Below are 23,383 nucleotides of genomic sequence, written 5' to 3'. Positions count from 1 at the left end.
CTTCCCAATTGCCACTCAGAAATATTGTGTTGATCTACATGTACACTAACACTCATGCAACTGAAGTGATCATCTGTGGTTTGTGTGGGCCCTCTCCCATGTACTATCTAACTGGGCCTTAGTGGATTCTCATGTGAATTGGTTCTTGATGCTGAAGAAGCCACAGGAATGGCTACCATTAATCAACTATTCTCATATAGCTTCTGTCTGTCCATGCATTTCTTCCCATACATCTCTCTCAGAATGCCAAATAAAATAAACCTGGTCACAGTACCTAAATGATGTGCAAATGTTTAAGTAAATCTTATTTGCATAGTTGTGATTCATTAGCTTTTTGGTTTAAAAGCCCTAATTAACTTGCAACATCACTCAGACTAAAAGCTGAAAGTCTTACAAGGACTTTGAAGCAGTTTTTTATGCTCTGTCTCTTCATTACCTCTCTGAGCTTATTTCCTGTTAATACTTTCCTCATTCATTCTGCCTCAGTCACTTTGGCTGCCCTATTGTTCCTCAAACCCTCCAGGAATAAACCTATCTCAGGAACTTTGCACTTGTGATTCCTTCCTCTTGGATTCTTTGACTCTAGATATGTAAATAGCATGTCTGCATTGTTCTTCAGGTCTTTGCTCAGATGTCACCTCCTCAAGAAGTCTTTCCTGCCCGCCCCATCTAAAACTGCTGTTCCTCTCATTACATCTCACACCCTATTTATGCCTTCTTTATCTTCTTAATGCTCTTTAACAGGCCATATATTTTGCTTTAATTTAGTTTTTATTGCTTGTCTCTCCAACTAGAATATGAACTCCTTGAGATAGTAATTTTGGTCATTTCCGTGTATTGCTGTATCCTCAGTTCTAATGACAGCAGTTAACATATAGTAGTTGCTCAATAAGTATTTGCTAACAAGTGGTATGTACCACCATTACTTCTATTTGCAAACATGAGAGAGTAGGCTCACTTTCTGTCACAACTATTTTCTTCCTCTGAGACACAGTCTGGGTGATTTTTGTTCCCTTCTAATTCCCTTTTTTCTGCGTGAAAACCTCATGAGATACGCTTGTCTTTTCCACACTTCTCAGGGCAAATGTTTAAATTTTCTAAGTTAGGTCTCTCTTTCTTTTTACATATATATGTAAATATATATATATTCATTTTAAATTGGATAATTCATATTTGAAAAATAACATGTATTAGTTCTCTTTCCTTTGTTAAGAAAAATTCATTTAGGTAACAACTCACTAAGGCAATAAAGTAGAGTGAGGCAGCAAAGACACATGCAAATGAGTGCAGTGTCTGTATTAGCTTCTACTACAGTATGCATAGAAATGTACCAAGGTACTTTATCTGTCATGTTCTTCAGTCCCCTGCCATCTTCTTCCTTGTTGTCTCTTACCTAAAGAACTTGTGCCAGTACAATGCTAAGCACTGTGTGTTTCTAAGGTGAGGTATCTGGAAAGATTTCTCCAAATGTAGTACCCTATTCTCTTCTTCGAAGAGGATGTTCTGTTTTGTTTAATGTAGCTATTTCCCAGTCACAATGTCACATCTGGATTTCCTATCTCCCCGGATAAATGCTAAGCTGTTAATTGTAGTTGACAGTGTGAAGCAGAGCTTTTTAGAATATCTTTAAAATGGGGCATTGGGAGGCCTTCAGAGTTTGGTTAAGGGCTGCAGCATGCCTGGATTCTTTTTCTTTTTCTTTTTTTAAATCTTTTTTGTAAATTGTTGTTCAAATACAGTTGTCTCCATTTCCCCCCCACCACTCCCTCCACCCCGGCCATCTTCACCTCCCACCCTCGATCCTATCCCCCTTTGGCTTTGTCCAAGTGCTTTTTATACATATTCCTATAAACCCTTCCCCCTTTTCCCTCATTATTGTCTTACCTCCCCTCTGGTTACTATCAGTTTTTTCTTAATTTCAATGTCTCTGGTTATATTTTGCTTGCTTGTTTGTTTTGTTGATTAGGTTCCACTTAAAGGTGAGATCATATGGTATTTGTTTTTTACTGCCTGGCTTATTTCACTTAGCATAATGCTCTCCAGATCCATCCATGCTGTCACAAAGGGTAGGAGCTCCATCTTTATTTCTGCTGCATAGTATTCCATTGTGTAAGTGTACCACAGTTTTTTGATCCACTCATTTACTGATGGGCACTTAAGTTACTTCCAGCACTTGGCCATCGTAAATTGTGCTTCTATGAACATTGGGGTGCATAGGTTCTCTTGGATTGGTGTTTCAAGGTTCTTAAGGTATAATCCTAGCAGTAAATTGGCAGGTCAAAAGGCAGTTCCATTTTTCGTTTTCTGAGGAAATTCCATACTCTTCTCTATAGTGGCTGCACCAGTCTGCATTCCCACCAACAGTGCATTAGGGTTCCCTTTTCTCTGCATTCTCTCCACCACTTGTTTGTTGATTTGTTTATAATGGCCATTCTGACTGGTGTGAAGTGGTATCTCACTGTGGTTTTAATTTGCATCTCTCTAATGGCTAGCAATGCTGAAAATATTTTCATATGTCTCTGGGCCTCTGTATGTCCTTGGAGAGTGTCTGTTTAGGTACTTTGCCCATTTTTTAATTGGGTTGTTTGCCTTCCTGGAGTGGAGTCATGTGAATTCTTTATATATTTTGGAGATGGCCACATGGACCAGACTCAGAGCCAGGGTGGCTGTGAGGTCCATGTGTATGAATGTCTGAGCCCACAGGTGCATGCTTGCATTAGGGGTAGCTCAGTTTTGGGGCCTCAGGACATTTGAAGGTATAAAGACAGAAAACAAAAGTCTCTACAACCACCATTATGGTCTTTTTAGTGTGACTTTTTTCCTAAGTGTGGCTCTTTATTGTGCTTAGAGTCTTAGGAATGTCATTTTTTCTGATTGTATCCTTTGCATGTGACTAACAACAGTTTTTTCTAATCCCTTAAATGAATATCAAAGTAAGGCTAATGAGATAATCAAATTATTAATGTTCAGAGTATAAACTAATATTATATACTTTAACTGACTGGATAATCCTTTTCACTGCCCTTAAAATTCAGTCAAAATAATTACATACAGATGGGCTTTTCATAGTTCCTTTACAATCATAAACTATGACAAAACAGCTGAAGGCTAAGAGATTATAAATATGTGAGTACTATACAAATATGCTTAAGAATTTCAGGAAGTATGTGTGATGTCAGCTGACTTAGGCAGCCAATACCAACAGTGCTTTGCTAATCCTTTCTTGTCTTTATTTAAGACTAGGTTTTGTTCCCATTTCTACGTCCCATGCTCCCTTTCTCCCAATTTTACAGGAGGAGCAGAGTAGTGCTGGCATCTTTCATAAGAATACACAGTAAGACGAGTTGAAGCAGGGAGCAGTTAGAGTTTTGTTATTGTGGTTCTTTATTTTTCTTTTAAGCAGGCGGTACTAGAGCCATTGGAAGTTGTATTTGTAGATCTGGAGTCTAAGCTGACAAATTGCTGAGAATCCTCATGTTGTTAGGGAGTGTAGTGAGTTTGAGCCCGGCCAGTGTGGCTCCGTTGGTCAGACTGTCATCCTGTAACCGATGCTCTGGGTTGGAGTTTTGATTCCTGGTTGGGGCACATACCTGGGTTGTGGATTCAGTCCCCAGTTTGTGTGGCTATGGTGGGTGGCCAGTTGATGTTGATCTCTTATATTGATGTTATTTTCTCTCTCTCTCTCTCTCTCTCTTCCCTACTCTTTCTCTAAAATCAATAAACAATGTTTTTAAAAGAAATGTAGTGAATGTGAACTTCAGATGATTGGAGTACCCCTACTGATAAACTAAACTTGGTAAGATTTGCTTTTGAAATAGTAGATTTACTTTAGCAGCTGCTTCCCACCAGGGTGGGAGGGGAGATAGAAGTATCTTGAAGGGGATAGCTCCTCTCCTAAGGTGACCTGGCAGCTTCTGTTCCTGTTGTCACCTGGCTCTGCTGTGGACCCTTCCTTAAAGACCTCACTCTACAGGGATGCTTCCTGTTTCACCACTGTTCTCATCTGCCCACAGTTTTGAAGGATAACTGAAATGAGCAGTCAGGCAGTTTTAAAAAGCAAAGGCAAAAGTGCTGTTCACCCTTCTAAACATGCGCATCTCCTCTCATGCTTTGACTCTGCTGGAGGGAGAACGGCCACGGTATTGCATGGCTGATAAAGTGCCATTTCATAAAGTACATCCCCATTTTTTGTCTTGCTATGAAAATATTTGTGAATTCATTTTTAAACATCAAAAATGTCTGCTCTTGGTACTCGGTGCCTCTGCTCAGCAGTGATCATATGGCCTAGCACCTTAAGCGCTGGGCTGTGACTTAGGGACTATGTTTTAATGTTCAGGAGTCCATCTTCTGTTATTGATGCCAGCTGAGCCACCATCCGTAAAATGTGAATAATAAATTGAATGATGCTGGAAAATAAAGAACAGTAATAAATTCTTCCCATCATTCTGAAGTGATATAACTGTGTGATAAATTATGGTAGAGACCATAGTAGAAGGAATACATTTTGAGTCCTCAGGAAGATAGATGTTTTTATAAGTTTGGATTACTTTGGATCTGACTGTTTGGACAACAAGTCCCTTGGGTGTACGTGTGTGTACAATACTAAGCCAACAGTTCTGAAACTTTTCACTATCAACACTCTTTTATCCTGCCCTCCACAGTTACGAATCTCATACTTAAAAGATTCTGTTAAGTTTACACTTGTATTTACTAATAATAGCAAATGCATTGTTCCATAAAAATAATCACTTATCGAACTGTGGTTATTATGTAATAACTGCTATTTTTCTGATCGTTAAAACTGGAGATAGAGAAAAACAAAATTAACATTTTTGTTAATCAGGGCAGGCTAATTGTGGGTAAGTCTCTGGTCTAGCTGAAATAATCAGCATAGTATAAATATATTTTTTCCTATGTTTTGGGACTTCTAGAAGTCAGGGAAATACAGATTGAGAACAACTTGACAAAGTATTGGTAAATTCAGCTTCAGATGCCAGGGTCTCTAGGCAAGTATAGCTCTTAAAAATATTAGAATATAATAATGTTTCTAAAATTGTTGGGTTACTTATTCTAGAGACTAAGCTATAAATATTTCCCACAAAGGCATTATTTACCATGCTAAAATAATGTTAGGTGAGCTAAGAGAGACTTTTCTAGAGATCTGTTTGTTTTGAACCTGTGTCTGTGAACCTCTTCCAGTCACAGAGTTCTCCATCCTTCGCACCGACGACCCACAACCAAGAACACCAGAGAAGACTCTCTTTTCTTTAAAAGAAGCACCACTATATATAGTATTCTAAATGGGCGTCCTTAAGTTTTAAAATGTTGATAAGGCATACATTACTAGGTTTTTAAATTTTTCAATGATGCATTTGCACTATTTATCTATTCCTCATGCATTTTAATTCTATGGCAAACCTGGTGGAGAGGGGCAGTGTACTCACTGAAGAAATCATGATCTCAGGTTGAAACATTAAATGATAAATGGCATTTCTTTTTCTAGAGACTGGATCCCCAATCACAGCATCATGTATTGGATTAGGTAATTCTAAAACACCCCCTCCGGGACAAGCAGGAAAATGTGTTCCAGGATACAATGGTGAGAAATGATCCTGAATTTTTAAAATATGTGAGACTGATAAATTTGGTATTTTTGTGTATGTGTATAGTGCGAACCACATCAGACGAAACATGCTAGGTGCTTAGTAAGTATTTGATCAAATGAACAGCTGTATTAATAAGAAGTGCCTTAATTATTATTAACTAATTTGATCGAAAGTAAGATTGCAGACTTCCAAGGATGTATTCTTGGTTATGACATCATAACCAAGAAAATAATATCATTTATAAGGCATGTTAAGAACAAGGACAAATTGGTATTTGCAGAATAGTCACAGGATGTAAAGTATAGCTTAGGGAGTATAGTCAATAATGTTGTAGTGACTATGTATGGTGCCAGAAATATCAGAAGAACTCTTTGTAAAGTATATGATTATCTAACAACTATGCTGTATACCTGAAACCAATAAAAATAATATTGAGTGTAAACAGTAATTGAAAAAATAAAATTTAAATTAAAATATGGATGTGAAATTAATATTAAGAAATCTTCTAGGTACCAAGTAATTTGGATATATTATTTGACTTTACATTGAAGTATTTTTAATTCAGAGATAGTATCATTTTAGAGATAAACTAACTGGTGCCCAGACAGACTAAATAACTTCCCTAAGGTAACTCAGGTCCTGGTTAGGTCCTGAAGATAATACAAATCATGTGTTTTACTTATTTTGTTTGTTTGCTTGTTTTTGTTACAAAAGCTGCAGTTTTTTTTCTTTTTTTTTGCATTATGCTACCTTTTAATTTAAGAAGACGATAAGGCTTTTGAAGCTTTTGGGTTAAGATAAACAAAGAGTGAGAGTTCTAAAAACAAAAATCATGTCATCCATGTTGGCAATATATGATAATGAGATAAAATACCCTTCAGTATTTGTTGTTAAATTGTTGATAGTGATTATAGAAGTCCAGTAATTACCCTTGGACTGTATACATTCCCTAGTTACATTTAATTGTGGAAGTTACCTACCTTTTCAAGCCTTCAATTTCCTTATTCCACATGCGTCCTAGAGTTGCTGTATTGTGATGTAGCATAATGAAGCTTTAACACAAGTGACAACCAGTAGGATGGCTAAATTAACTCTAAGCTAGTAATGCGACTGAAACTCCAGAGAAGCCAGATGGACTGGCTTGATTTAGACTCACACTTTAATTTTATGGACAAGGAAAATGAGACACAGAAGTTATATTATTTGTACAAGGTCACACAATTTAACAATAGATTTATAAGGAAAACCCAGATTTGTGAGACAGAAAAATATTTCTACATATAGTTCCTATTTGCATGTAAATTACAAAATTTAGAGCTTTGTCTTTTGCTTCTCTAACACAGGAACATTGTATTTTCCTCCTAGCACAATGACTAGTTAAGAAAATGTGGTACATTTGGTTTAACCCAGCAGATACATTTATGAAGACACTTAAGGTTTTTTTTTTAAGTGCAGAAATAGATATTTCATGAAGTCAGTGACATCTCTAAGCCTGGAAAGGTGAATTCGGTTTTAGTAAAATCCTCCCTTTGAACAGTTCTGCCATCCCCACTCCTTTTACCAGAAAAGCTGCCTTTGTGTTGAGCTGCTTTTAGGGGCTGACGGTTGTGGGAGATGTTGACCACGTCTTCCTTTCTGTAGTTCAGTGCCATTTTTGTGTCCGGTGGTCCAAAAACACTAAGCTTTGATGTCTCCTGGAATTTCAATACAGAAGTGTCTCATTGTCTGGCAGCCATTGGCTTACAGATGGCACAGGTTAGACATTAGATCTAAAGTATTTATAACCAAGGAAATAGTGACTTCGTGACTCATGATCTTTATGTGTCCTGTGGCTTTTCAGAGATTCAAACACATAATGTAACATTCAATATTAGAATAAAAAAGCAGTAGTATTCTTTTGAGAGAGGAAAGAAAACCATTTTTTGTGTTTGAAAAACATGCAGTACGATGTAACACAGCTTCACATTTATGGAATATTTTATACACGTGTGTCACTTTATTTTTTTTCAAGTAATTCTTATACTAACACTATGAGAAAGGAATTGCACTCACTTTTTAGATAGGGAATTGAAGAGGTAATAGAATGTGCTCAGAGGCACATAATAAATAGGCCCCTGTACTGAGATTTGGGGAAACAAAGATGAATGAGGCATGGCCTCCACCCTTAATGAACTCACAGTCTAGTGAGAGACAGATAGTTGCCCTGCTAATAATCGTCAGAATAGAATTTTAAAACAAAGTGATGTAGGCACACAAAGAGGGGAGTGATTCATTTTTTACTGGGGATAATGTCCTTCTTTTCTCGTAGCTTCTTTCAGCAGAATAAACGGGATGGATGAGACACATAAAGAATCTATTAAAGCTTAAAACATGATGATATATCCTCATTTCCAGTTTCTACTAAGGGTTACTGAATATGGATGTAAGGCTTTGATCTCATAATATCTTTCAGGGTGTTAACAGTGTAACACAGATAACATTGGGATAATATTTGGGAAGGTTAAATTGACCTGTGAGGCTTATAAGTGGAAATGAAGCCTTAAATCAGAAAAATGGTGTTTCCAGGCTTTTTAATACTTTATTTTTATTGCTTAAAATATTTTTAGTGTATTTTAAAACCCTACATGTTTCCTTTAATTTTTGAAAAGCAACATATTTTTAATATTTTGATGGAATGGAAGGATACGTTTAAATGGATAGGAATATAGACTTTGAAATTACTAGCATGTTCAAAATATAGTATCTTTATTTAAGGGAGATTCTAAGGAAAATTTATGTTCTTGTTAGAAATTGAAAGCATATACTCTTTAAATTTTTTGAGACATTTTAGTTACTTATATATGTTTAAGTCTCACAGAACTTAAAAGATTCCCTTTTCAGGCCAGAGTGGAAATATTATGGAAATATTTATGCTTTAAGGCTGTGCAGTTTTATTCAAAGTACTTATTTATTTATTTCTATTTTATTTTGAAGTTATGATTTTGGATGACAACATGCAAAAACTGAAGGCTCGGTGTTTAGGAAATATTGTGGTAAAGTAAGTAAATTTGCAACATGACTATTTGAAAAAGTAAAAATTAATATTTAGCTTTAAGAAAAGGAAATGTTTTCAATAAATGACATTACTTGTGAGGAGGTTGCAGAATGAGCTCGTATACAGTTTGAGAGCACATGGTGCCAACTCTTGTAATCTATACGTGTAAGTGTCATACAGTGGAATACATTTAGGTACAATTTTAAAAAGATAAATATTGCTTTCCTTTAATGATGTTTTTCTGATTGTACAAGTAATTGTATTGTATAATACATGGATGATAAAAGTAACTTAAATACCAAAACACAAAGAAATATAGTTGTGTTCTCCTAACTTTCAACAATACACCATTAATTTTGTAATATATATATATATATATTCACAAGCATTTTAGGTTGTTGAAACAATTTGGCTTATTCTTGTGTATTGCTGTTTTCCTTAACCCTGTTTCATAAGCATTTTTAACTTTTACTCTGCTTCTTAAAAATGCTTATCCCCATTATAGGCCTCTTAGTCTTTTTTGAATATTTATGATTATAAATAATTCTGTATTTAACATCTTTGTGTTGTATTCTCTCCTGGTAATTATTATAGTATTGAGTAAATTTCTAAAAGTGTAATTACTGAACCAAATAGTAGCATAATATAAAATCCATAACTTATCAAGTAAAATTCGTTGTTAACATTTTTGTCAATGTTCATTTGATAGGCAAAGTGGTAAATTTTGAAAATATTTAAATATACTTTGATTAAACCAATACTTTGACATTGTTATGCTGATGGAAGCTGACTAAGTTGGGAAACACACAGAACTGGCGAAGGTCGGTCGCTTTACTGCCTCTGGTTTTGGAATTTTCACTGAATGGTTTAAGTAGTAGAATTTACTGATATGATTTAAGTAGAATGAGCTGCTATAAGTACAGGACATTGCATGTCAAGTCCTGTAATAGTTTTGCTTTCCTATTTATTTTAAATAGTTTTTATTACCTGGCATTCTCATGTTGGTAGAATATTATCTCAGATTAATAAAACATTTCAAATTCTGTGAGTATCAAATGAAAACTAGTAATTTTTTAAAAAAACATGTTTCTTTAGGTAGAGATACTTTAACTTAACAAACAGCTGATAGAGGAGATACACTTTCTGATAACTGCATCAGATTCTTATGTTATCAGTAAATATATAACCATGATATCACTTTTTAAAAGTTTAAATTTTAAGACATCTTTTGAGAAAATGGAAAAGTTAAATATTAAATGTACCATCTGTTGTCACATTTTTCTGAATCAGAATCCATATTAACATAGAGCTAATTGAAATTTGACCTGTAAGGGGAAACACGTTGGGATTGGATGGAGGGTTCCCTGAAGAATTAATCTGAACAAGATTGTGAGTAGAAGTTTAGCCTGCTGAGGGAAGCACATGGCTTTTCTGTAACCTAACTCTAAGTGAGTCATCGATTTCGTACAGCAGCTGGGGCAGGATTTCAGTGGCGGCATTCGATACCAGCACAGTTTTAAACCCCTCACATGCTCTGCCCTCTAATTATTGGTCTCTTTGCCTCCCATCTGTTTAAAATAATAAAATATGATAATAGCCTACATAAACTATAATTTCTCTTCTAGCCATTAATGTTACTACAACTAATTGAAGGTAACACTACTATTGCCAAAAACATTCCATGGTTTAGATGGTCACCAATTCAGAATGATTTTCCTCTCTCTCTATTCCTAACAGGGAATTTTATTGTTCAGCTCTGGCATTTTGAGATTTCATCATAAATTGTTTGAGCATTCGGTATATTATGACATGCAGTGGACTTTGATTCCTCCTTAAGTCAATAGTGAAATAAGATATTTGAAAATTTCATCCATGGTATATATATGTAGTTTATATAATATATAATTATATTTAAAAGTTAAGGTAGAAATATCAAGGAAAAGGTTATTACTAAGATGTCTCTTATTTTAGTGGAACAGTACTTGAAACCTTATTTCAGGAACCCATTTTCATCTGTGGAAACAAGGATTTCTTTCTGAAACCCACACATTCAGTATCGGCTCCACTCTAACTCATTGGCCTGACAATTATTTCTGCATCCCAAGACTACTTACAATATTCATAAGATGTTTTCACATTTAATATCGATCAAGAAGACTTGTTTGTGTCCATTTATTAGCTGTTTGGTGTGCCCTGAGGGGATGTAGCATTCATCCAGAATGGAAAATGATCAATGAATTTTTTTAAAAGCACATAATAAGTAAATGCTTAATTGAAGTTAAGTGAAAGGAAAAGCATACCTTCTTGACTTAATAAAAATTACTGTGATTTTAAAAAACAGTCTGTAATTTGAGAGAAAACATTGTTTCTCTGTGGGCCACATTTTAAAGGAGATTTATGATCTGGAAGCAGGGTCCTTTCCAGAGACCAGCTGCATGGCCCCAGAGCACTTGTGGCCTGTAAATGGTGTTTGATTAGGGGTTATGGACAGTGTCTGAGATTCACAAAATATTTGAGATTCTAAACTTTAAGAAATGTATTGATCCCAAAATTTGAGAAATGCATAATCAAAATGAATATATGTTTAATTAAATATGTATAAAATTTTATGTTATATCAACTTCATGGTCAATTTAACATTCATGATTTTTTCATTTTATCTGTGAACAATTTTTAGGTCATAGTTTCTCACTTCCCATGATTCCTGTATATGTGCAATGATTGCTGGGAAATAATAACCAATGGTAAACTGTATGTGTGGCTTCTTGTCAAATGATTTCAAAACCAAAATTGGAAGCTTTTCTTTTTTCAGAAAATGTGCTAGCGTATATGATATACTGCTATATTTTCTTTTCTTGTCATGGATAAGGGGTGTGGCCCCTAGTAATCAGTATGACTTGGTGCATGAAGGATTTGATGCTGAGCTGGCATTAAAGTTACCGCTAGGTGGGCTCTGTATAATAATTAAATGGAATAATTTTTGAAAGAAGAATATTCCCTAATGCCATTTATGTTCACTAAAAGTATTTATGGTTATTATAAAGAACAGAGGGAAAAGTCTGCATGGAATATTTGCAAAATAAGGAGTTCAAAGTATGTTAAAATAAGTCAGTAAAAAATCATAACTCATTGTTTTAATCCCAAATTAGTTTGACTTTAGTAAGTACAGCTATAGCTTCTTGTCTTACTGTAAAATCTGTTGTAAATAGTATAAATAACATTGGAAACTCTCTCTGGCAGTTTCCTTAAAATCTGAAGTTATAGTCATATTTCCATGCTTTATAAGCTACTAAATGAAATAATTTGTTTTATTACATTAAGATGACTCATTCCAAGTCAGAGAAATGATATGTACTAATTTTTAAGAAAAAAACCTCTTAATCCACTTTAGTTTTTCAAACTCCTTTGTTAAGGCCTTCTAGAAACCCTGGCTTTGCTCTCCTGGGGATTCCTTCCCTGGAAGGTAGGCGTTTTGGTGATTCCTAAACCACTGCAGACCTTGGGGTGTAATAAACATGAATCCTGCAGTTTTCATAGAACACTTGCATTCATAAGATTAACCTTTCTCGTAGAAAACTATGCATCTGCATGGATGTTAGAAAATGCTTTGATTTTGGAACTTACTCTAGGCAGTTAATTTAGTGGGGAAGTTTGATATCTGAGCTATGAATACAAAATGTTCATGAATTTTAAAAGGTGCTCTTGCAGTTTCATCCAGGACTCTAAATTTCAAAAATAAAACCAGGAGTCAGTTATTTCCAGTCAACACAGAGTGGGGCATGAGAGAAGATTTTAACTGCAGTTGCTACAGTGCTCACTGTTATTAAAGCCACAGGTCTCTGAGCAGATCCAGTCATCGTTATTGGAAGTGTGGCTTGTCTGTTTCATGTAGTTTCGGGGACCTGTGTTCTGCAGGCAGTGATGGGGTGCCAGGGACCTATAGTGCATTGCCTGAGCACATTTCACTCTGGCGTCTGCCAATTTCTCAGTCTCCAGGTACTGAGCTCTTGGGCTTGTAATGATGTTTATTTACATCTTTACATCTTGGGAGGGTGATTCAGTCACTGAGCTGCTGTCTTGGGAGAGGGTCGTGACAGCTTTCTTTTCATCAGTGTATCCTTTGAGTGAAACCAAGAATGTCATATAATTGTAATGCCTTTCTTTTCTGAGTCACATGTACAGATTTTAGTATGATCTGTATGATCTGTTGTAAAACCTTACAACACTGAGTTGGGCAGTGGGACAGATATTATCCTCATTTTAGACATAGGAATCTAAGCATCATTAGTAGTTACATAGCTAAAACTCGTATTTATTACCTTCTTGTTTGTCTGCTCGGAGAGAAAGAAATTATGGCCTAGTTAGCTTCTGCCAGGGAGATAAAAAAATAGCTTCATATGAAAACCTCAAGTAAAGCCTGAAGACACCATAGGAAACACTGGGAATGCAAAGTTGGGATCTAACTGTGATTCCCCAGGGAACAGGAGTTAAGTCTTCAATTTATTTCTGTTATCATAGGGGTTCCTGATAGAACCGTGAATATATAGATCATCTTTTATCTGGCATTGCCAGCATCTGGGGCTCATATTTAAAACTGATCAGGGATGTGCTACCCTGTACAGTGATGGACATTCTCCTTCCTTAGTTATTTAAGGATTTCTCTGCATTCTGATGCCTCCCCCTTGTCACACACAAATGCACACACACATCACTGCTGCCTCAGTTCTTCCTCTTTCCCTTTATGAGTGGTCTCTTTGGGAGGAATATACTCTAAGAGGAACTACTGATTCACTACTGGACGGGTTGTAACAAAACTTCCCTTTCACTCTGCTCGGAAGACTGAAAGAGTTGGACTGGTAACATTTGCTTTTAGATTTGAAGGATGAGTGTAGACATTAATCAACATATTTTTAGCACTTTCATAAATTTCCCTTCCTCCTGCCAGTCCAATATATTTTTTGCTATTGTAACTACAGAAAAAAGTTCCTTTTCCATCATTTCAGAAAAAGAGTCCCACTGTACCCACTATTTGAGAAAGAAGACCTACATGTAATATAAAATCAGACTAGGATGGCAATAAGGAAAGTGTTACTTTGGAATATTCCAAAAAAAGTTCTGTTCTCTGCTTTATAGCTCATACACACCTAACTTCTGTCTGGAACTTATTGCTTCTCTCCTCATATTTTTTCTTTATTTCATTTATATATATTCACAAACATTTTCCATTCTGGAAGTCTCTCTTCTCTGCCTTTTTTTAGGGCTACTGTACGGCATCTTCCAAAATTCTTTCTTTAGAGTCCTTTTTCAATACTCAAATAACAACATCTGGATTTTTAAAAAGACCAAAATTTTTAGGGACGAACATGTAGTATTCCTTTATTTTATCCTACTAATTATCAAATGCAATTTCACATCTTGCTTTCCAGTCTGTTTCTCATTTATACTTGGGGATCATGAAGTAGTTTTCTAGGGGTATCTTAAAAATTATCTGGGACCCACACTGAAAGCCATTTCCAGCAGGTCCATACCTTGGATAGTGATAAAAGAAGTGTTTTCTTCTGAGAGCTCCTGGCAGTACAGGGTTTACCGTCCTGCTGTGAAACTTGACCAGGAACATTTTAAATGTTTACATTTTGTTGTTATTTCACTAACTTGATGAATAGAGACGATTCATGACAGTTTTTCTTCCTATCTATATTAAAAGAATGTGTATTTCTTTGTAGTGCACAATATGCCAGGATCTTCTTGGGTCTGAAGCCAGAGTTTTTGTCTTTTGTATCATCAACGGGAACAGAGTGACTGAGGAATATCAAGCACCTGACAGTATTGACTGAATGAAGAAATAAATGCATGGGTTAATGCATGCACCATGCATGCATGCATAAATGAATGTATGAAACAAATGAATAATTCCTCTGCTGTTTTCTCCCCTGACTTTAATATTTTCATTCTCTGTTCACTGGTTTCTTCTACTCACATCTTTGTTGTCCTGTCCTAAACCAGTCTACCTGTCTGCATTAAATCACTGATATATATCTATCCTTTCAGTCACCCACAAACTTTTAAAAAATATTATCTAAGCTGACTACTTCCACTTACTTTCTGTTTATTCCTCAATCACTACAGTGATTGTCTGCCTCACTCTTTTGAAATGGAAATCCTGAGGATACTCAAAATATCTTAATTACTGAGTGGCATGACCTGTTTTGAATCCTCTTTTGAACATTTGCACTTCATTTGACCTTGTCAAACACTTAATCAATATTAAAACTTTGCTCTGGTAGTTCCTAAGATACTGTTTCTCTTCATTCTCATACATCTCATGATTTTTATTTTACTTTTTTTCAGTGGTCTTTTTTTGATCCTTCTGTCATCAGTAGAAAATGAGTTCTTGCGGTGTCAGGAAGAAAATAGTTTCCTGAGACCTGCACGGTGGGATGGGGCTCTGGGGTGTGATTTACTGATGATGTAAAGGGGGTTCCCCTCCTGACTTCCCACTGTCCCATCTCCATCCATCTCAGCATAGAAAAGGTCCAGTCTTGTTCTCAGTAGGACCAAAGCAAAAGCCACTGTCCAGAGTTTTTGCTCCATGTTAAAGTACAGTCTAGTCCAGCATCCATTTAGCTTAGTGTGTGTTTCCAGCTGCAGGGCATTACTGTGCTGTGGTCTTCACGCTCCCTTCCAGAGCCTGCGTGTGAAGGCTGCATGGCCATGGGCCACATGGCCGCTAGGGTCACATAGCTGTTAGGGTCACACAGCTATGGAGAAAGAATGTGCAAGTACATGGTGCTAGTACAGGTCACCAGCCAGAGAGAGAGAGAGAGATTAGCTCTTTTGGAGCCCATGCCACCTGCTGCAGGCCCTGGTAGCTGCTAGACAGACACATGGTCACGTGCTCCTGGGCAAGAAAACACATGAATGAATGGGGTGAATTCATTACCCAGTGGGCAGGAGAGACAGAGAAAGTTCTTCCTTGTTCTCCAGTGATTATATTAGTTTGGGTAGTTTGGGCTGAGGACAGACCAGGTACCTTTTCTACAGAACCAATCAGCCCTGACTGATGTGGCTTTAGTGGGTTGGGTGTTGTCCTGCAAACTGAAAGGTCACCAGTTCAATCCCCAGTTAGGACAGATGCCTGGGTTGCAGACCAGGTCCCCAGTTGGGGGCACACAAGGGGCAACATTCAATGTTTCTCTTGAACATCGATATTTCTGTCCCTCTCTTTCTCCCTCCATTTCCCTTGCTCTAAAAATAAATAAATAAGTGTCCTATAAAAAAAGAACCAGTCAACTTCCCAAACTTTTGTGGGCTTTAGGTGGATCCACAACCCCTGGTTAGATTGGCAGGCTTCTATATGTGTAGCTGTGGCTTTCTGGTGAAGCAAACAGGCTTAATCTCCCCACTTCATTAAACTCAAAGTCTAAGTCCCTTTGCTCCCCTTTTCTAGCTAAATACTGACGGTAACACTTCTTTAACACTAATATTTGACCTTTGATTTCTCCTTCTTTTTAAAAGATTTTATTTATTAGTTTTAGAGGGGAAGGGAGGGAGGAAGAGAGGGAGAGAAACATCAATGTGTAAGAGAAACATTGATTTGTTGCCCCTTGTATGCCTCCAGCTGGGGACCTGGCCCACAACCCAGGTATGGGCCCTGAACTAGGGATCGAACTGGTGACCCTTTGTTTCATAGGCTGGTGCTCAGTCCACTGAGCCAGCCCAGCCAGGGCAGATTTCTCCTTCTTGTTCTGCACTCTTTTTCTGGATCATATCCTTGGTGCATTATTCTTAATATTAGTGGTCTATCAGTATATATAACCTTATGCAGATCTTTCTCACCAGAAAGGGATGGCATAAAAATCCATATTCTTCCTGTTCTTCAGAAAATTTAGGCAGATATTTAAAGTTTTATGCAATAGCTGAGAAAGCCTATGTTCTTAAAGCTTCTATTTCTGAGGATGGATACCTATACTTTTAATTCTCACACTTTTATTAATTGTGGGAATATAATTAACAAATAATTGTTACCAGTTTTTAATACTGTAGCACAGGATCTCCAAACTCAAACTGGGAGCTGCTTAAGTGTTCATGATATTCCTGGAAAACCACTCAGAGGACTAGCAGGTATGGACGTGCTGCTTATTACTCACATCACAGGGGAGTGCACCAATGGCAGTGTGTGGGGGCCACAGAGACCACGCCCCCTCTGGTCAGGCTTGTTATAAGCGGTCCCAGACAAAGGAGGCACAAGTCTTCTGTGTGACTCTAAACTACATTATCTCAGTATGTAAAAGGCCAAGAAGCAGTTACAGGACAAGGAGCTGCTCCCAAAAGGAGATAAGGAGGGAGTTACAGTCTATTCTCAAAACAATACACAGTTCCTCATGGCCAGTGAACTATCTGACCACCCCTTAGTCATGGGAGGAGGAAGGGCCATGTCCCTCAACCCCTCAAGTACCATATTTTTCTCAGATTATCAGGCATTTTATTTGAAAAATAGAGATTTCAAATGTTTCCAGCTTCTGGAAAGTATAAGATATCTTCTTTCTTGTCAATAACATTTGTACTAGAAAATGTTAAACTCTTGGTCCCATGTATACTCACTGAATTACGTGCATACTGAACCACCAGGAGACTCAGATGATGTGCACTACATTAAGTACTAACTCATTTGCGTAATTATTGCTAGTTCTTAAGTATTTCCATGTACTGTGAGGTGGCAATGTATGGATGCTGATAGACTAAAATCTTGAAGTTGGGGTAGATAAAATGAAAGAGATGCTTGTTTAACCATGCATCCTTCTATATGCATAGTCCTTAGTATGAGCAATGTTATGGGTTTAAGGATTTGGATCAGAATTTCTGTGTATCAGCAATCAGGTGGAACTAAAGATTAAACCTGACATGCATTCTGATTTGCCCCCACTACTCTCTGTTGTCCCCCAATCCAATCCAAAGGTCAATTGCCATTCATTATCAGTTACTTTTTATTTGTCTTATTGTAGGGAGATACTTTCTTATACTCATGTGTCTGTTAAGAAAATATCACCAAGGAAGACAGAAAGGACTATATATTATGATATTTTTCTTGGGAATAGCTGAAGAATATTTATCATTTAATGTGCAAGCAGAATGCATCTCCATCAGGTTTATTGTTGCTTACATCTAGTTGGCCTCACCCGTTAATGATGTTTCTTTTTGTCCATATTGGATTTTGATTGGTCACCTTGTAACCAAGGAAACTGGGGCTTGGCCCCATGGCACCTTGATACATGACCTGACAATTAGTGTTGAAGGAAACAGGTTTTTATTAACAGGATTCCAACCCCAGGCAGTGCTGAGAGCACTTCTGCTCAGAGCCCTGTTCTCACACAAAACCCAGTATTTCCCTTGCTCCTCAAAAGACTGTAAGCTAAAACCATGCACAGAAGCTCCCCACATCCTTATCTGCCCATCAGCCAGTCACGAAAACAGAGGTCTATCCTCTCTGGAATGTGCACTTGTGGGTTTCAGAAACTCCATCCTCTCACAGCAGCTCTCTCCCTCAGGGTCTGGGGTATGTTGTTCTCAGCCTCCATGTAGCAGTTCAGAACATGTGCCGTGTTACACTGGATCATGTTGGAGTCAAGGGAGGCACAGTCCCAAGAGAGTGACTTCTCTGTACATCCTTCAGAGAAGCAGAAGTCTATAGCTCCATGCTCCCAGTCACAGTTCATCTCCAAGTATCTCTCAGAAAACTGTGCTTGGTTAGGCAGGTCCCCTCAGAGCTCCATCAGCTCTGCCATGGTCTGCTTCTTTTTACTCCAGACCTCATGGCTTCTCCCCTTATATACCAGACCTTGTAGCTGACTCCCATCTACACCCTTTCAGCCTGCATGACTGCTTTCTTCTTTTCTCTCAGTCCACCCTTATTTTAAATGATTGGCCCAGAACTTACTCTGTGACCTCATATCCGACCCCTCCTATGATGTGCCAATTTTGCCAGTTCCCTCGTATCTTTTACCTTCTTTTGACTGCCATCTTCTAGTCAGGGCAAGAGTTCCCCGTGACACAGGGGCATCCGCCTCCTCAGGCTATGTCATAAGTCATTATAGGCTCTCAAAGTCATGCACACCTTTGGCCCTGGGAGGCAGCCCTCTCCATTCAAGAAAGGCACAGCTCTTAACTTGCCATTGTTATGCCAAGTATCATTTATCATTCACTTTCCCCTCCCCCCAGCCAAGGTTTGTGTGGGTTTTCTCCTATTTTCTGGGGACCCTCACTCTACACCCCATTGCAACCTCTTCTTAGTGTCCTCTTCACTTCTTTATCCTCAGCACCCTCAAGATGTTGCTAATAAATTTAAAATGATTTGTAGGGGTTGCCTGTTTTCGTTTCATGTTTAATAATCAATGATTTTACACTGGTTTATAAAATATTAACAAACTCATGAAGTGAAATTATTGGCATGGTGAGTTAAAAGGATTAATGTAACAAAGTTAAAAGGGCCTGAGGGGATTCCTTGCTCCCTCCCCCTGTGCTTCTGCAGATTTCTCCATGGACAGTAATAGTAACAACTGCAGCAGCAACAACATGGCAGCATCCTTGTAGTTTTTTTTAAGATATCAAAATGCTTTCCCGTATATTTTATGTAACTATATGAGGTTCGACAATGCAAATGTATCATTTTTCTTTCATCTTAAAACATTACAAAAAGAAGATCTAACAAGGGAGGACCTACAGGGAGGCTGGCTGTGGTGGAAATAGGCAAGTGCAGCAGGGCTGCTGATCCCACTTGCTAACCTTATCCCATTTTTTGCCTGACGGAAAGTGAAAATAGAATTCGATGCTTCCCAGGTCTAACGCTGGCCTGGAGGGTCCGTGAAGTTGCCTCATGCAGGCAATAGCCATGTCTGCTTTGTTTTCAATTTTCTCAGCATCACACTGTGAAGTAACCCCTTTACTTAGTATTTTTGTTGTGTGAGTACAGGAGGTTAGGTTTTTTAAAATCATTAAGTTTTACAGTACCTCAACTTACAAACTCTAGAGCATCTCAAAAGTTTCTTTGTCCAGAAAACACATTGGATTGTTTTTGTTATGTGGTACTTCTTACAAGGAATTAGTGTAAGAATTTATTCATTTATTTGTAGATAGTGTAATGCAGGAGCTCCAAACTGGAGAGCTACTTAAGTGTTTGTGGTATTCTGAAAAGAAACCCCAAAAGGTAGATTAGCAGAGGTGCATGTGCTATTTATTGCTCACATTACAGGGGAGTGCAGCGATGGCAGCAGGTCGGTGTGAGGGAGACCGGGAGACCGCACCTCCTTCAGTCTGAGGCTCATTATAAGGGGTCCCAGACAGAGGCAGCACGGTCCAGGTTGCACAAACCTATGTGTGGCCTGGATCTACATTATCTCAGTGTGTACATGCAGCGAGAAGCAGTCACAGGACAAGAAGCCACTCCCAAAAGGATATAAGGAGGGAGTTACAATCCAATCCCCAAACAACACACATTTCCTCTGGCCAGCGAGCCCCTGGCCAGCCCTCATCATGGGTGGTGGAGGGGCCATGTCTTGAGCTATCCCACAGATGGAAATTTACAAGGAAATGGGTTAGAACGAAGAGATGTATACGTACTACCTTCTATTTTGTTCATAGGAGTGAGGAATAACATAGATCTGCGTGGTCATGAAAAGAAAGACTTGCAGAGGGAGCAGTGAGAAGGAATTCTCAGAGTGGGGAGGCATATTGATTGTTAAGATAAGATAGTTCATGGGATGTTTAAATTGGAGCATTTAATTACACAGAGACAGGAAATTGGTACCTTGATACTTAAAAAAAAGGAATTGATTTGCCTATGGTAGAAGGATATTTCTCTTAAAATTAATTCAGGGATGCATTTTGGTTTCTTTTTGCAGATGTTAAATTTCTTTTTGAAACCAGGATTACTGCTAATGACTATTTGAACACTAATGTGTGTGCCTTGTATGCCCTTCCCAGAAACTAGTCATCCCTCAGTGACTCTGCTGTGTAGAGGTCAACTATTTCCACCTCAGCGAGACAGGATCTATCCAGCAGATCTAGGGGTTACATTTTCATTATGAGATTTGAATTGTAATTTTACTGGAAATTTATTAGTTCTAATCATTTTGTCTCTGTTACCACATGCATCATAATTCTAACTCCTCTGTTTTTATATAAGGTTGCCATTACCACCTGGAGCTTTTTCAGGACTCTGGAAGAATCAGGAAGCATTCAAGCATTTATACTTTGAAAAATTTCCAGTAAGAATTTTATTACGCTTTTAAAAAAATCCTTCTTATATACTTACTTCTCTATAGTTCTTGGCTATTTCATTGAGCAACTTGATCACAAAACAACTTTTAAAGGTAATCTGGACCAGTTCCCAGATTTCAAGGATAATAATGTCCAAACCACATAAACAAGTCAGTTTTATAATTATTTTTATTATTCTCTGGATATAAAATTTCTCAGTTTGTTTTAGTAGCTTTTTCTGGAATTGCATAGCCTTCAGTATTAGAAACATTATTGCGAAGGTAAACTTTTCAGGACTTCCTATGTTATTTCCTCCACTGGCCTCCTTCACAGACGGAGGCCCTGACCAGAACCGTGCTGCCATGAAGACCCCTTCCCCTCCTGGGCTCCTGGTTACGTGAGCAAACTCACTGGGCTCGTCAGAAGTTGTAGTTTTCTATCCCTGTAGCTATTTTTGACATTCTTTCCTGAGTGTTCTCTGAGCTCTTTATTTTAAAATCACATTTTAAAGTACAGATACAGGATAGAGACAGTATTCTCAACACATGACATCCAGTCACCTGGGTAACAGAAAGTGTCTTCCCATTGTCTGGTTTATCATTTACCTGTTCACTCGTGCGGTGGTTGTATGCTTTGTGTTTATAGCAGAACTTCATTGGTAATACGCAGCAGGGCCCCACCATCATCTTCTTGCTGTCTTTTCCTTGTCTTTCCTTGAGAGATACCTGGTCCCCATTATTCCCTAGGGAAAAAGAATAATCAGAATTTCTTTAGAGGACAAAGTGCATTTGAGTATTTAGCATTCTGTCTTTTTCATTTGTGAGTGAAGGACAGCTAACTTAACTAGACAAATGACAAGAATTAAAATAGCTTCCATTAGAAAGAGATCTCATAGTTAAATGATCTCAGTAGCCAAGATGAAACAAGCCCCTTGGGGACAGTGACAGGGAAAATTTGTCATTGTAGTTGACTTCAGTCAGCCTAATCTATCTGCTTGATGGGCCACCTTTAAATCATCAGAATATTGGTATGATTAATTACAACCTGACAATGGTAAAAAATATATGCATGTGGCTTTAACATGGTCACCTTTAACATGGCCATCTCTAACATTGAAAGTTTCTTCCATGTCCCAGTATATTTTTAAGCTATAGGTAGTGAATCTGTACTCTGTCCTGTTACCCTTACCCTAAAGCTTTCATTTAAGGGGTTAATAAGAGCACAGAAAAATTGAGTTACTTGACTGTAGCTTAGAAGTAACAGAGTTAACTTTTGAACCCGTATAGTTTGGCTCCATACTCTTGAACTAATACTCCAAATTGTCTCTCTAATAGTAATTGCAAGAAGAATTGCAATGAGTGTTAATTATTGAGGGCTCATAATGTGCTGGTGTCTTCCCTCTTTATGCACACCATTTAGTTTGTGTATCACAAAAGCCTCATAAAGCATAGTTTGTTACCCCATTTAATGGGTGTGCACACTGAGTGTTGAGCACAAATAGTGACTCGTCAGGATTTGTCCCAAAGCCCATGCTCACAAACACAGGTATCAAGATGACTCAGAGGTTTTAGGGAAGTAATATTTCTTTCTTTCTACTTATTCTTCTTGATACTTTATTCTATTGTGACTTGTGGACCAATGAAGATGTGCTACTCCTTTGAGTTGATTAAAATTTTAATTTCATGCTTAATACCTAACTACGTTTCACTGAAGCTCGAGCTTAATCCAAATCTGTGTTAATAAACTGTACTCTATTTTGCAATTATTCATAGAGAGCTTTAAAGCTTTTAAATATTAACACATTAAAGAATAAATCTACCAAAAAATTACTTTGAAATACCAAATTATATTGGAAATATTGGAGCTATTACTTTTCAATTAAAAAAGAAATTGGGTTCATAAACTTTATAACTCCAAGTTCAAAAGCTTTGCTCAAATATATATACACACACACATATACACATATACACATATATACATATACATATGTATATACATATATACAAGTATATACATATATACATATACATATGTATATACATATATACAAGTATATACATATATACATATATGTATAAATTTATTCCTGGTTATTAGAGGATTCAATAGTTTCTAGTAAGCTTTCAAAATCAAAAGTAATTTAATTCTATAGGCTAGTTATAAAAATGTCAAATGCTTACAGTACATTTATTTCTGTGACATTTTATATTTTACCAAGTTTGAAAATGATGGTATTACCTAATAGTACATGCTAATTAGACATTACATATTCTTATTTACAGGGATATTATGACACCATGGATGCTGGTTACATGGATGAAGAAGGCTATTTGTATGTTATGTCTCGAGTTGATGATGTGATAAATGTTGCAGGCCACAGGATTTCCGCAGGTGCCATTGAAGAGGTATTGATGGATATTGGCCTTCTAGTCTCAATAATGTTTAGGAACAGAGCTGAGCTGCTTTCAATATTGAGGTTAAGTCATTCAAC

At 37.3% G+C, this 23,383-nt stretch overlaps 1 protein-coding gene across 2 annotated transcripts in view; it reads left to right on the top strand.

Moving 5' to 3' along the window:
- The window catches only part of ACSS3 (acyl-CoA synthetase short chain family member 3), a 169,411-nt gene that overhangs the window by 125,206 nt on the left and 20,822 nt on the right, over positions 1-23,383 (top strand). For both annotated transcript variants that reach the window (XM_036018634.1, XM_028532919.2), the window contains 4 exons: positions 5,504-5,599; positions 8,580-8,643; positions 20,819-20,900; positions 23,175-23,297. In XM_036018634.1, coding sequence (XP_035874527.1) covers positions 5,504-5,599; positions 8,580-8,643; positions 20,819-20,900; positions 23,175-23,297 — 365 coding nt within the window. The remainder of the gene's footprint in view (positions 1-5,503; positions 5,600-8,579; positions 8,644-20,818; positions 20,901-23,174; positions 23,298-23,383) is intronic.

Source organism: Phyllostomus discolor, chromosome 2 (assembly GCF_004126475.2).
Source record: "Phyllostomus discolor isolate MPI-MPIP mPhyDis1 chromosome 2, mPhyDis1.pri.v3, whole genome shotgun sequence".
Taxonomy (NCBI): Eukaryota; Metazoa; Chordata; class Mammalia; order Chiroptera; family Phyllostomidae; genus Phyllostomus; species Phyllostomus discolor.
Note: the sequence above shows the minus strand (reverse complement) of the source record. Positions and strands in the feature narration are given on the sequence as shown.